The sequence below is a fragment of the Rhincodon typus genome, chromosome 14, assembly GCF_021869965.1.
Source record: "Rhincodon typus isolate 14 chromosome 14, sRhiTyp1.1, whole genome shotgun sequence".
NCBI lineage: Eukaryota > Metazoa > Chordata > Chondrichthyes > Orectolobiformes > Rhincodontidae > Rhincodon > Rhincodon typus.
The window spans coordinates 33,210,722-33,224,223 of NC_063345.1; the positions used below are offsets into that span (position 1 = coordinate 33,210,722).

General features: G+C 41.1%; 1 protein-coding gene across 1 annotated transcript in view; it reads left to right on the forward strand.

The window, feature by feature from the left end:
* stard8 (StAR-related lipid transfer (START) domain containing 8) overlaps positions 1 to 13,502 on the forward strand; it is a 242,959-nt gene that overhangs the window by 27,510 nt on the left and 201,947 nt on the right. The window contains exon 2 of the mRNA XM_048605224.1: positions 8,104 to 8,801. Coding sequence (XP_048461181.1) covers positions 8,241 to 8,801 — 561 coding nt within the window. The 5' untranslated portion in view covers positions 8,104 to 8,240. The remainder of the gene's footprint in view (positions 1 to 8,103; positions 8,802 to 13,502) is intronic.

Genomic DNA, 13,502 nt, shown 5'->3' on the forward strand with positions numbered 1-13,502 from the left:
AAGTCTCCTTCAAGAGTATCTTTTGATCTCTATCAATTAGAAGGACAAAGCCAGCATGGGAACATCACCACTTGCAAGCTATCTTTCAAACCACACGCTATTCTCACTCAATACGTTAGGCTCTTTAAGTCTTGTCTGACATTTGATAAGACATGGCCGATCCGATTGTGGTTTTTCCTGTCCTCCCCGTAATGCTTGACTCCTTGTTTGTCACAAATCTATCTAACTCAACCTTGAATCAGTTCAATGACCCAGTCTCCACTTTCTGGGGAAGAGGTTTCCAGAGATTAATGAAACTCTGAGAGAAAAAAAATCTCCTCATCCCATTTTAAAGGGGAAACTTTTAACTCTTAACCTTTCTCCTCATGTTCTTGTCTCCCCTACAGAGGATATATCCTCCCACTATTCACTCTATCAAATTCTCTCAGGATCTTACATATGAGGATCACCTCAGATTCTTCTACATTTCAATCTACTTCAAAAGTGGGTACAAATGGGCTTAATTTTAACACTGTTGTCTTTGTCTGCTCTTTGCTAATTACCTGGGTGTTAAAGTTCCTGTTATTGCTCATTGTCGTGAAAATGTTGAAACCATTTGTAATCATGCAGCTTGTTTTTTCTTCTACATTTAGAAATATCTGGAAAACAGAACAGATACTTAGGAAAAACGTTTTTTGGTGAAAGAGAAGGTTGTGTTTATAAGAGGAAGCTTATTGTTTGGTATCATTTGAACTTTGGGCCAAAGTCGCAATAGTATTTTGAAGGTGTGTACATTCTCATGGTGCTAAGATGTTCAGTCTGTTTATTACCAAGTTCCATTGCTCATGCTGGGTACATTTTAGGACCTGGTTAAAATTATTTTAACCAGATGTCTATACGCTGGGACAAAGAAGGCCTCCAATTCGACTGGGACAACATAACCATCCTGGGACAAGCCCACCGAAGACAAGCATGGGAATTCCTAGAGGCCTGGTACTCACCCCCGAACTCTGTTAACAAACACACGGAAATAGAACCCTATGAAGCAGAACCAGAAATGAGGCCTACCACTCATCAAACCAGACCAAATAAATAACAAGCGTGACAGACCAACAATGCTTCATTGGAGGCGCACTGATGACGTTACCTAGTATGGTGACGAAACGTCTGCAAACCAACCCACTGGCTCGGCAAAAACAAATCAACAACCCCATCTACAACCCGAGCCACAAGCCTTCTGAAAAATCTTTAAAATTATTTTAAATTTGGTTATCATTCTGCTATACTCTTCTTCAAAGAGATGTTTCTTGTTCACCTTGGTCTGCTGATATTCAATTATTTTTCCAAATGGAACTGATGAAAACATTGTGAAAAAAAAAAATTGCTGCTATATTTTATGAAGTGCAACACGTCAGTGATATGCAGAGTACATCCTGCTATCTCTGATCATATCTGTGGGTAGAAACTAGATGCAAGATAGTAAGGCAAAACATGCCTTCATATGTGGTCCCTAACCTTTGATCTTTTGGCAATCTGAAATATGTCTTTTCGTTTATAGTTGAAGAGCATTTGAAAGAGAAGCCTACAGCTTTATACATTTTTTGATATGATGTTGGGCAAAGTAGTGCAAGCAGTCTAGTATTTGGAAATAAAGAAAGAAAAAATAGAGTCTAAGGTATTAAACTGTTTTGGAAATTAGTCGTTTACTCATACAGATCTTGACAATTGATTAAGAAGACATTTTGTCAAATTTTACATCTTGCATTCATCAGGACAAACACAAGAATCCCAAATTTCAAAGAGAATAGCTTACACTGAAAGTGAAATGGGTGCTGGAAACAGAAAAATGCTGGAAATCACAGTGGGTCAGGCAGCATCCATGGAGAGAGAGTAAGCTAATGTTTTGAGTCTAGATGGGTGCTGATTGGGTGACAAGTGGACTCTGATTGCTCAAGGTGTTGTCTTGGAGAATGCTCCAGGGAACAGTTATTAGTGCTTTATAAGTGCATTTAAAAATTTCCATGCTGACCCTGAACCATGATCTCCTGTGGTCCGGGAAAGGTCTGATCATGAGACTGCTGCATTATGGAGGTATAACCTGTAACTTTAGAAGGTTTGTTTTGGTCTCCTTTGATAGCTTCAATATCTAAGAGATAGAAGTTAATCTTTTTCAGTGGCATAAAATGAGCAGCATCGTACATTTTATGGCCCACTTGTTATTCATTTCCATTTCTTTATTCCTTTATTCAGTCACAGGATGAAGGCGTTGCTGGCTAGGCAGCATTTATTGCCCATCCCTAATTGCCCAGAGGGTAGTTAAGAGTCAACCACATGGGTCCAGAGTCAGATGTAGGCCAGACCAGGTAAGGATGGCAGTTTCCTTCCCTGAAGGACATTAGTGAACCAGATGGGTTTTTCCAACAATTGACAATGGATTCATGGTCATCCATTGAAGTTAGTGGAGCTGAATATCAGACAGGTATTAAAGGGGGATGGATGTTACTGCCCAATTTGAGCTACTGCCCAGGTTGGATTTTCACCCCAATGTTTCTCCAATCTGTCTTCATGCTTCAGACTATTGTCAAAATGCAATCTGGCGTGATCGTTATGAAATTTGTTAGTGCTTGAAATTTCTTTTTTTGAGAAATGTATGTAATCCCAATCCCATTCAATCCCCCATTCTCAGCTTCACTGTTTGTATATTATCCAAAGGAAATTGCAGAAATGATATCCAGGTTTACTTAGTTTGGTCACTGTCTGAGCCTTAACCATACCATTTACAACCTTTATGTCCAAACTGACCCATCTGAACTTCTAACCCTATATTACTGCCATCAACACAATTGCTTATTCTACCTCCATAACATTGCCTGTTTCCAACTTGTTTCAGTTTATCTCCTGTTTCAACCCTCATCTATGGCTTTGTTAGTTCCAGGCTCAATCGTTTTAATGCTGCTCTCACAGGTCTCCTGTATCCTAATGTGTTCTGTTTATGCATCACTCCTGTGTACAATGACCAATACTGGTTGTCAATCTGGTGATGTTTCAATTTCAAAATCTCATCTTTGTTTTAAGATCCTTCCATGGTCTCACCACTCCTTATCTTTGTAACCTCCTCCAACTAGAACTCTCCATAATCTCTTCATTCTTTCAATTTGGCATGTTGTGCATCACTGATTTTTGTCATTCCTGCCTTGAAAATTCTATACCCCTTAAACTGTATACCTCTCTCTTTTTCTTTAGGATTTTACTTTAAAACCTACTTTGCTGATGAAACCTTTGGTCCTTTGTTCTAATATCTTTTTCTGTGGCCTGGTATCAAAGTTTATTGAAAATGCTTCTGTATTGTGCTTTTGGACATTTTACAACATTAAAGGCATTGCATTATATTTAATACTGGTTGTTGGCATTATTACTCCTGCCATCAGAAATGCAAAGTTCAATTTCCCAAAGACCCTGAGATTAGCATTAATTTTAAGGACAATGTAGGAGCAAATTTATCACTTTCAACTCATGCTCTGCGTGACCTCAAAATACTTACAATTTTTTTTGTTCTGATTTTCACCCTTCCCTTCCTGAAAGTATCAACATTTGCCAAGTTGCAGTTCCTGATTTTTGTTTATTTCTTCAATCTGTATCAATCAACAGACCACTCATTCTTCATGTACTAACTTATTCAGTGAATGTTAGTAAGCCATTTATTTATGAATGATACCATACCATAGCCCAATCTGCTGACTTTCAACGCAAACATAAGATCAGAATACTTTACATAGTGAAGGATGTGTGAGAGTGCCAATGCTGGAGTCAGAGAGAACACAGTGTGGAGCTGGAGGAACACAGCAGGCCAGGCAGCATCAGAGGAGCAGAAAAGTTGACGTTTCGGGTTGGGACCCAAAGACTGATCTTTTGTAACACTTCATCACCTTCTCAGAATTTCCCAAAGCATTTTACAATCAAAATTACTTTTGCAGTATCTGCAAATACAACAAACAGATTGCACATTGAATTAACCTACAAATGAATGAACGTTTGAATGACCAGATAGTGTGATTTCAGTTTTACTATTTGAAAGAGGAACAATGGCTAGGAAACCAGGAGAATGTTCTGCATTACTTCAAATCATGCTATGGTCTCCTTTGTACCCACCTCTGTAGGCAAACAGAAGATGGCAAGAAAAGATTTTATTAGTCACATCTACTACTTGGCACTTCTTAATGGTCATTTTTATGAAATAAACAAATATTTGTTCCATCCAGAACAGGGTTGTCCAAATCTTTCGGGTGGAGGGAGGGGTGGTATGGGACACATTTAAATTTTTCCCATACTTGGGATGCAGGTGAGCAAATTTCTGAAAGATATGTTTTGGCACAAAGGTAAATGTGAATTTAAAAACACAGTTCAAAAGCAATTAATTGATAATTTAATGAAATGCATAATTGATAAAAATGATCATTACAAGTGTTGAATATTAGAGCTAACTAATAAAATTTCTTTTTTGCCATCTTGGTGAAGAAGCAAAGCTATCGCGAGAGAGACAGATTAGGCTCCAAGTCCTGATACAAAGGAAAAGGGTGCAAATCGGGACCAAACTAAGTTTAGATCAACTAATGGTGACCTTACTTTTGCCTCTGGTGGTGTAGAGGTCACCTCTCTGAACTGGCCTCAGCGGAATTTGCACAGAACTGGGGATCAGCCTCAAATTTGCTTCTCCTCACTTGCTTTGTGGACAGGTCTTTGGAGATGATGAAAAAAGGGAGGAGGGGAAGGGTGGGTGTGCTTCTAGTGCATTTAGTCTCAGAATGGCTCACTCACTTTTTCAATCCCTCTGCCACACTCCCAAACCTATTTCACTCAGACACACACAAACTCACACAATGTCATACGCTCACTCTCACACATCCTTTCTCTCACTCTCTAACTCTCACTCCAATTGATCTGTTGGATAGACCCAAAATAATAGAAAACACAGGCCAGGTTTCTGTACTTAACAAGTGCTACTATTTATGACAAATGAATGGATTTTAACCATAGGTAAACAACTATGAACTATTGACACATAACACTAGTTGTAACTCTACACCCCTTACAACATCCCCCACTCCCTACATACATAAACAGGCAAAATAAGACATTTTTTTTGTGAAGGGAAAGAAACATTAGGGAAGCAGATCAATGGCCCCAGACCACAGGATTCACTGAGACAATCCTTCAGCCTTCCAGGAATTTTTTGTTTTTCAATCTCTTTTCTCCAGGTTCTTTTCACTTATTTGCAAGTGACACGTTGGCTGTTACTCTAACTGCAAAGTCTCTTAGTTAATGGTTAAAGGCCAGACCTTCCAGCAACTAGTCAAGAAAATATACAGGCTTTCTTCAAGGTTAGGTATTTTATCAGAGAGAAAAGTACACCATCTGTTCTTTTCAGCAGTCTGTTGTGAAGTTGGTATAGTACTTGTGGATTGGAAGGCAGGGTGTTAGAATTTGTTTGTAAAATGATGGGGTGAAGAGTGCGTGGTCACTTTAAAAGATGTGTTTTTTAAGGCTTGGAGATCAAAACATAAGTCTGCAGGCAGCAGCAGATGCACAGAGTTCTTGAAATTGAAACATTGTATCAAAAGGCTATACTGTTAGCAGGCAAATCAGCATTTTTACTGAGACAACAGGTTTTTGAATTTAGCCAATAAATTTAAACCAGGCCCTATATACCAAAGCCAAATTAAATTTAAACCTGATGGTTTTGACAACTTTGGACAATTCCTATTGTAAGAAATTAATAGGTCATCAAGGGTATAAAAGAAGAGGGCATTTGAAAATCAGTGTGACAGCAAACTGCCATCTGTTAACAGAACAGCTCTCAACAGCCATCAGTTCTAAAGAAAGAGAAAATCACTGGCTCTCACAGAAATCTCTAAGATGTCAGAGTGAGCACTATTTAAATAAAGGTGCTATGGCACTCTTAGCTAATATTCCTGACAAAAGTTTGACAGAGGACGGCATTCCTGACTGGAGGACAGTGGAGAGGGTACAGAGCATTCTGGAAGACTTAGCCTGGTTGTAACTTTGAGAGACTAAGTTTTAATTTTTTAAATTAATTTTGTTTATATAAGTGGTACTTGTATCTATTAGAACAACATACCATTAGAATTTTGTTTTAGTCGGAAATAGTTAGTAGTTAAGGTGGAATTGTTCTGTTTGTTAGTAGTTCTGTTAATTTGTTAACTAGTAGAGTTAGATAAATAAATTGTTACTTGTTGATTTGTAGAGTGACTGTCAGGAGTTCATTTTATTTCACCTCTCCTTTATAACAGATTGTGATGTGAGAAGCGGGTTATACCACTTTTCACATTTCTTTTAACAGGTTACAAGGTGAGGCGAGCTTCTCTGGGAGTTTCTGTTTTAATTATCGGAGGGGTTTGACCATTTCTTTGTAACGAGTCCAACAGCTTCTGGGTATTGTTTATACCCACAAGCTGTTCAGCTACCCAGCAGCCAATCAAGCCAAGCTGTTGACTGACTGATGGCCTTTATCATCCACAGCTGATCACAACTTCACAAGCCACTCCAGAACCCAGCTGAATCTTACTGTACACAGATGTCCATCTATAAACAGCTTCCCCACTGCTGGATCAAAACAACAGTGTAAACGTGAATTAGAATGAGGTTCAGCAACTCACTTTTTAAAACTGCAGCAAATTTTTCTACAACTTTGGTTTTAAAAATAGCCCTTTTTCCAATTCACTCCATGATCAGAAGTACAGGAAAATAAAAAGATGTGGTCTTTACAACATAACACAGACACTTACTCACACACAGACTCTCTCTCTCTTTTGAAATCTCTCTCTGATGCTATCTCACACACACATACTCTCTCTCTCTCACTCTTTTTCCCACTGTCACATATTCTCTCTCACATGCTCAATCTCACATTCTTTCTAACACTCCCACTCATAGACGGCCTCTCTTCCACATGCAAACAGACATATCTCTCTTTCACAAAAACAGAAAGCAACTCAGCAGGCCTGGCAGCATCTGTGGAGAGAAATAACAGACTTAATGTTTCTCGTCCAGTTCCTCTATCGCTTTTTTTTCTCTCTCTCTTTCACACAGTTACACTCATTTTTTCTCTTTTACAGACACACAGTTCTCACTTTCACTTCACACTCTCCACACACACATTAACTCTCTCATACACAAACTCTCTTTCATACACATAAAACCTTTTACACACGCTCTCTCTTACACACATACCTCGTCTATCTCTCTCAGATATAGACACCTCCACTCTCCCCTCTCACTCCTATCTCTTACACTCTCTCTTTCACACACATTCACAAATCTTCTTTTTCTTTTTATGTCTTACACACAAAGTCACACCTTGTCTTTCACAAACTAGCTTCTCTCTCACACACATACCTATGCAGACTGACACACATCCTGTGTTTCTTTCTCTCACAGACACACATACTCACTATCTCATATACAAACATACATTTTCTCTCCCACATCCTCAGTATTCTCACTCTCAGACGTGCACACCATCTCATTCTTTCTCTTTCCCTCTCTCAGGGACACTCTCTTTTACATACACCCTCTCTTTCGAAGTCACTCACGCATATATTCTCTGTCTCTCTCTCTCTCTCTCACAGACACGCACACTCTCCGATACATACACACATACCCTGTCTCTCACTCTCGCTCAAAGATTCTCTATCACACTCTCAAATATTGACAATCTCACTCTGTCACATGCATGAATGCACACACCCCCTCTCCCTCTCACAGTCACATACCCACATCCTTCCTATCTCACTCACTCACACAGTCTCTCATATACGTGTGTGTCAGAGAGAGTCTGTGGTGTCGGTGTGAGAGTGATAGTGCATGTGCGTTATGTGTGTGAGAGAGTCTGTGTTGGCTCCTTTCACAGGAACAACACTTTTAGTTCCTTTGAAATAAATCAAACCAAAAATATTCCAGATGATGAAATTCTGTCTGTAAAAATGACTAATAAGACTTTCTATTCAATTTTGTCATTCAAGGAGCATGAGTTGGCCAGCTGAATGTGTCCTTTTTAACAAATTGAAAGGATATAATTTAGAATTAAAAATATTGTTCTTTCAACAGGCTTGCTGAGAGGCTGCGAGAAGGATATTTTCTAAGAGAAAAATAAGTCTCGAGATCTGAATTCATTTGAATTGGCAGAAGATCCACAGTTAATTCAAAACAAACTCTGGAGACAGAATTAAAATACAAGTAAAGACATGGCTCACCAGATCACATCACCAGAGTTGTCCCCACCTGAGAAAACTACCACTGTTGATTTTCCCATTGCATATGTTGATCAAAACTATACTCACACTTCTGTGCTTCCCAAAGGAAGGAGCTTGAGTGATATGACTGTGAAAGATGGCTGTGACTTCGCATTGAGTCAAAAGGAGTCTCTGTCTTCTCAAGAGTTGAGGCCCAAACCGGAAACTGTACAGAGACGATATTTGAAAGTTATTAAACATACACCAAGTATCATTTGCTTCTCCAAAAATTGTTTTATGCTCCTGAACAACAATGATACTGATGAGGAGCTTTATGTTGTTGAGACACAGCCAGGTTTGACTGCAGAAGCGTTTCAGATAAAGCAAAAGGATCTAAGCAACATACACATCAAGGACAACCCAATGATCGTGAGAGACATTTTGGGTGGGAATGTTTCAGAAGTTCTTGGACAGCAACATAACTTGGAAAACAGAATTTCAAGGTCACAGAGCTGCCCTGACAACTTCAAGGACCAAAGGCGTGACAATGAGGATAATAATAATGCTAGCCTGGTAACATCTCATCAATTCTTTTAATCTTGATATTTTTATGTTCATTAGTGTCAATACACTTTAACTGAACCTTTTTTAAAGTATGTTTTGTCATTTAATGTTAGTGCTGAGTTTTCTTAAGTGACATAGAACAGGGGCTGGTAGCAGAGTTATGTTCCCTCCTGTAAATATTCTGGGTCACAAAGAGGGTATTTAAGATAAGAATCCAGAACAAATCACAAAACATGGTTCATATTCTTACACAGGAGAGTAGGTTAGTCAAATAAAAGAATTTGGGCTGAATTTTAGCAAAAATTGGTTAAGTGTCAGTCTTAGGGAATGTCTTGAAGAGTTTCTCCCCATGAGCTGCAGCAGGTTATCTCATAGTTTTACACTGCTCTTTTCCTTACAAATGCACCATGCCTCTAAAATGCCACACTTGCATTTTTGTGCACCAACCAGTTGTGGATTTATCTGCCACTGCTGGGACCTTCCTGGATTTCTGCTGCCTTACAATATTTAAACCTCAGCTGACCACTAGGTCAATCGCTGCCAAACATGACTGTCCCTTCACCATTCATGTACTGGGAGGGAAATAAAAAGAACAACTTTTAATGGCACACAACAATCACAGCTGATACTTCATTGGCAAATAGAACTGCACATTCCATAAACATACTGCGATTTTACATCAGCATCTTTCTGATCGACATTAATTGTAACAGCAGCTACGAGAATCAAGCTACAGATGCTACTTAATCTTCGTGCCATTCGATGTTGGAACCCTGGCTGAAGTAGTGCTATTCTTTCCCTAATGATCAGCATTGCATAACATTGTGTCATTGTTCAAGGTGGGAGGATCACACGTTGGACAGGCTTCAGCAGTTGAAATTGTCCACTTCTGTTGAACAATGTCAAAAACAAAGAACAAACAAATTTTAAAACTGCTGCATTGTTCCTGGCGACAGGCACCGCTTGCCTTTCAAGCAGCAACAAATTTACAGTCAGTGAGTGATCACTGCATCCAGTTCTCACCGATTAGAAATTGGTATCATTTAAGTCCTGTCTGGCTTCTTGTGTCCAATACTGAACTGCTGTGAAGATGATGTTCTTTTTGCGCAATGTCCTCCTCTCTCTCTCCTCAGAAGACTGCTGTGGTTCTTTTCAACCTCAATCACATCCTCACAAGGCTGGACAGGCACCAAGCTCAAGCTTGGACCAAGCAGCATCTTAAGGCTTCTCACTTGTTCTTAAAGCACTAAGTCAACACAGTGGTTAGCACTGCTGGCTCACAGTGCTAAGGATTTGGGTTCGATTCCAGCCTTAGGTGACTGTGTGGAGCTTGCACGTTCTCCCTCTGTCTGAGTGGGTTTCCACTGGCTGTTCCAGTTTCCTCTCACAGTCCGAAGATGTCCACGTTAAGTGGCTTGGCCATGTTAAATTGCCCCTAGCATCCAGATATATGTGAGGTAGATGGATTAACCATGAGAAATGTGGGGCTATGGGGATAGGATGGGGGGATTTGGTTCTGACTGGTTGTTCTTTGTAGACTCAGTGCAGACTTGAAGGGCCAAATGGCATCTATCTGCACTGTAGGGTTTCTATGAGCACACATAGTGTTAGCTGCATGCTCATACAATACATCTGTTGCTTTGCTGTGCCAGAGTCAAAAAGCTTTCAGCGTTGCTGTATTAAGGCATCTTTAGTGTAGATGCACACACAGGCTGTGTCATGCTAATTAGTAGGGATCTGTCTAGGGTGGAGATAGTGGGGTTGAGGGGGGAAATGACTATACAGCAGATTGAGACATTAATCTAGTACCTACAGCATGCAGCAAACGCACTTCACATTTTTTCAACTTAACAGCCATTTTGGAAATTGGGTTGGGGTTGGTCCACGGTCTTAGCAAGGTGAGGGCCACTGTTGCTCAGAGGGTCCCAGCACCACAGTCTGGATGCAGTCCAGGAGATTGACCATCATCAATTGTCTGCTCGAGCTGCTCGTGGTCAGGGATCTGTCCTAACATAGTCTGGGGAGTGGCCAATTGTCTGTCTTGAGGAGCTGACATAAGCAGTTAAGGGAATGTTAGTTGGGAAGCTGCCAATGCAATGGTCAGGGCTCTGATTAGTCACATCTAGGGGGTAATTACCAAATTCAGTCAGATGTCTGGGATGAATGAAGTCCAGGGGGTTCATCCATCGATCATTCTGCTGAGTGCAAGGGCAGCCTGCAGGGGCAATAGGAAGGGATCACTGACAGTAGGGTTTGGGGAATCAGGCTTTGGGAAGGGGGAGATGGTAAAGTAGAAGCATTTCCAGAAGTGGGGAGATGGACAGTGATGGGGGGGAGGGGGGGGGGGGGGCGCATATTCAAGGTGAATGGGGGTATGCAGAACATATCTTCCAAGAAGATATCTTCCAAGAAGCATTTGGGCTAATATTTACAGGTCAAGTGAGAGGAAATCAGTTCTGTACTTCTGTGCTACTTCTGTGACCAAGAACAAAGACAAAGTTGCTGGAAAAGCTCAGCAGGTCTGGCAGCATCTGTGAAGGAAAGAACTCTCAGTGACCTTGGACTATCTTTGTGAATTGTAGCTACAGCTGATAGTTTTAAGGTCACCCACGATTACTTCTGCTTCCGAGAAATGACTGTGATTAATCTGCAATGTCCAATGACATGGTCACGATTGCTTGTGACCAGGATTTCTATCCCACACAGTTGGACAGTGCATGTATTTCACATGTATGAGGGTGGAAGTCAACGCAGGTTATACTTGGCAGAGTGAGTTGTAGGGTCAGCTTGGTAGTCAAGGGCACCCCCAAGAGTTTGTGTTGCTTTGTCCTTGCATTCCCTGTCAACTCCAACTCTAAGTTTCCACGCATTCACACCCAATTCTTTTCATTTACGAATTTATCTCTGAACATTAGCTTCCGAGCTCTGGCATTACAGCTCAGTTCTGCCTACCAACTATCATCTTGTCAGGGCCAGGGTGGATGCAGCTATCAATAATCCTTCCTCTCACAGTAACCCATGTTTTTCAATGCACCATCATTTCCCCTCCTTATATGTTGAGTTGCTCCTTTTCAATTATTTTCCCCTCTGCATCCCAGCATGCGGCCTCAAATCCCCACAATTAACTCCCCCAACTGCTCTACCACACCAGTGGTCCATGATAACCTGTCTTGACTTTCAGTGAACATATCCCCAAGACTGCCCTTAGCCCAGCCACATTGGACCTGGGTGGACAACCTTGACTGATGAATGACAGGACCTCTGACTAATCTCTGACCCACCTCAGATTGGTTGTGATGGATCTGCATGATTGACCTTTCATGAACCCCAAGCATGACTAACTCAAGGGGCTGACTTACCAAGTCCAAACCCCTGGACTGAGATTGGATGCTGCCCTTGACTGACTGTGGTGATACCTTTTGACTGATGACAGTTTCCTTTGACCTGACTTGACTACTCTTCTTAGACTTGTGACAAATCCATTTGTTTGAAGTGCATGCATAAGCTACTGTCGTTGTGACATTCATGTATCATGGTGCAGTACTGCAATATGCCTGCCCCATTGACTGATCACTGTAGACAACTGTAATACGCTGCCTAGCTTTCTGTCAGTGCTAAATGTCAAGGCAAAACAGAATTACTGTGAGCCTTTAAGCCCTGAATGAGGCAACAACATGCAAAAAGTTAAGGCAACACACAGATGCTGTCAGCACCAGGTGCACAGTGAGTGAGCACTAAGAGAGCAATCTAAGAGCCCTATGACCCACCCTGCTCTGATGGACGAGGTTTTTGTCCCTGCGTGTAAAGCAGCTTTGTCAGCAGCATTACAGTGATAGGCGTCAGTGCACTCTACAGTGCAGAACTTAAATGGATTTTAAGTAAATCAGAGATGTGTAATGATGATGTAGTCCAACCAGCCTCACGGACAGCACAGCCACATGGTAGCGCAATAATTAGCACTGCTCTCTCTCAGCGCCAGGGACCCACGTTCGATTCCAGCCTCGGGCAATGGGGGCTGTGTGGAGCTTGTATGATTTCCCAGCGGGTTTCCTCCGTGTGCTCTAATTTCCTCCCACAGTCCAAAGATGTGCGGGTTAGGTGGATTGGCCATGTTAAGCTGATTTGTGATGTCCAGTGATGCGCGGGATAAGGTGGAGGGCTGGATCTGGGCGGGATGCTCTTAGGAGGGTCAGTACAGACTTGATGGGTTGAATGGCCTCTTTCCACACCGTGGGGATTCTATAACACGGTGCTGCAGTCACTGCCTGTGGAATGTTGGCGACGTCTATGTGGCCCATATGAGCAAGTGGCAGGTACCTGCTCAGACTTTTTTGTTGTGAATTGACATGATCCAATTTCCCTTAGCGCTTGGGAGAATAGGTGATTGTGTGTAAATTAGTTCGAGGTTAGGTACTAATAAAATGTAAATATACGCAGATAGGTCTCCTCACCGCTCACTAACAAGATTCTCATCTCATCGTTCAAGCCTCAAGGACAAAATCAATCTTTTTTTCACAATGTTGAGTTCCTCATTTTTCTGATATCAACATGTATTACCGACTGACTCACCATTGCCCACATTGTGCAGAGGCTGTGAAAATACCACCCTCTTTTTCAGATGAGATTTGAGCACCTCCACAGCCAAGGTGAAAGTAGTTAAAATGTACAATGAGAAAGACTGTTGAAACCTACATGTAATCTAACTGCCAT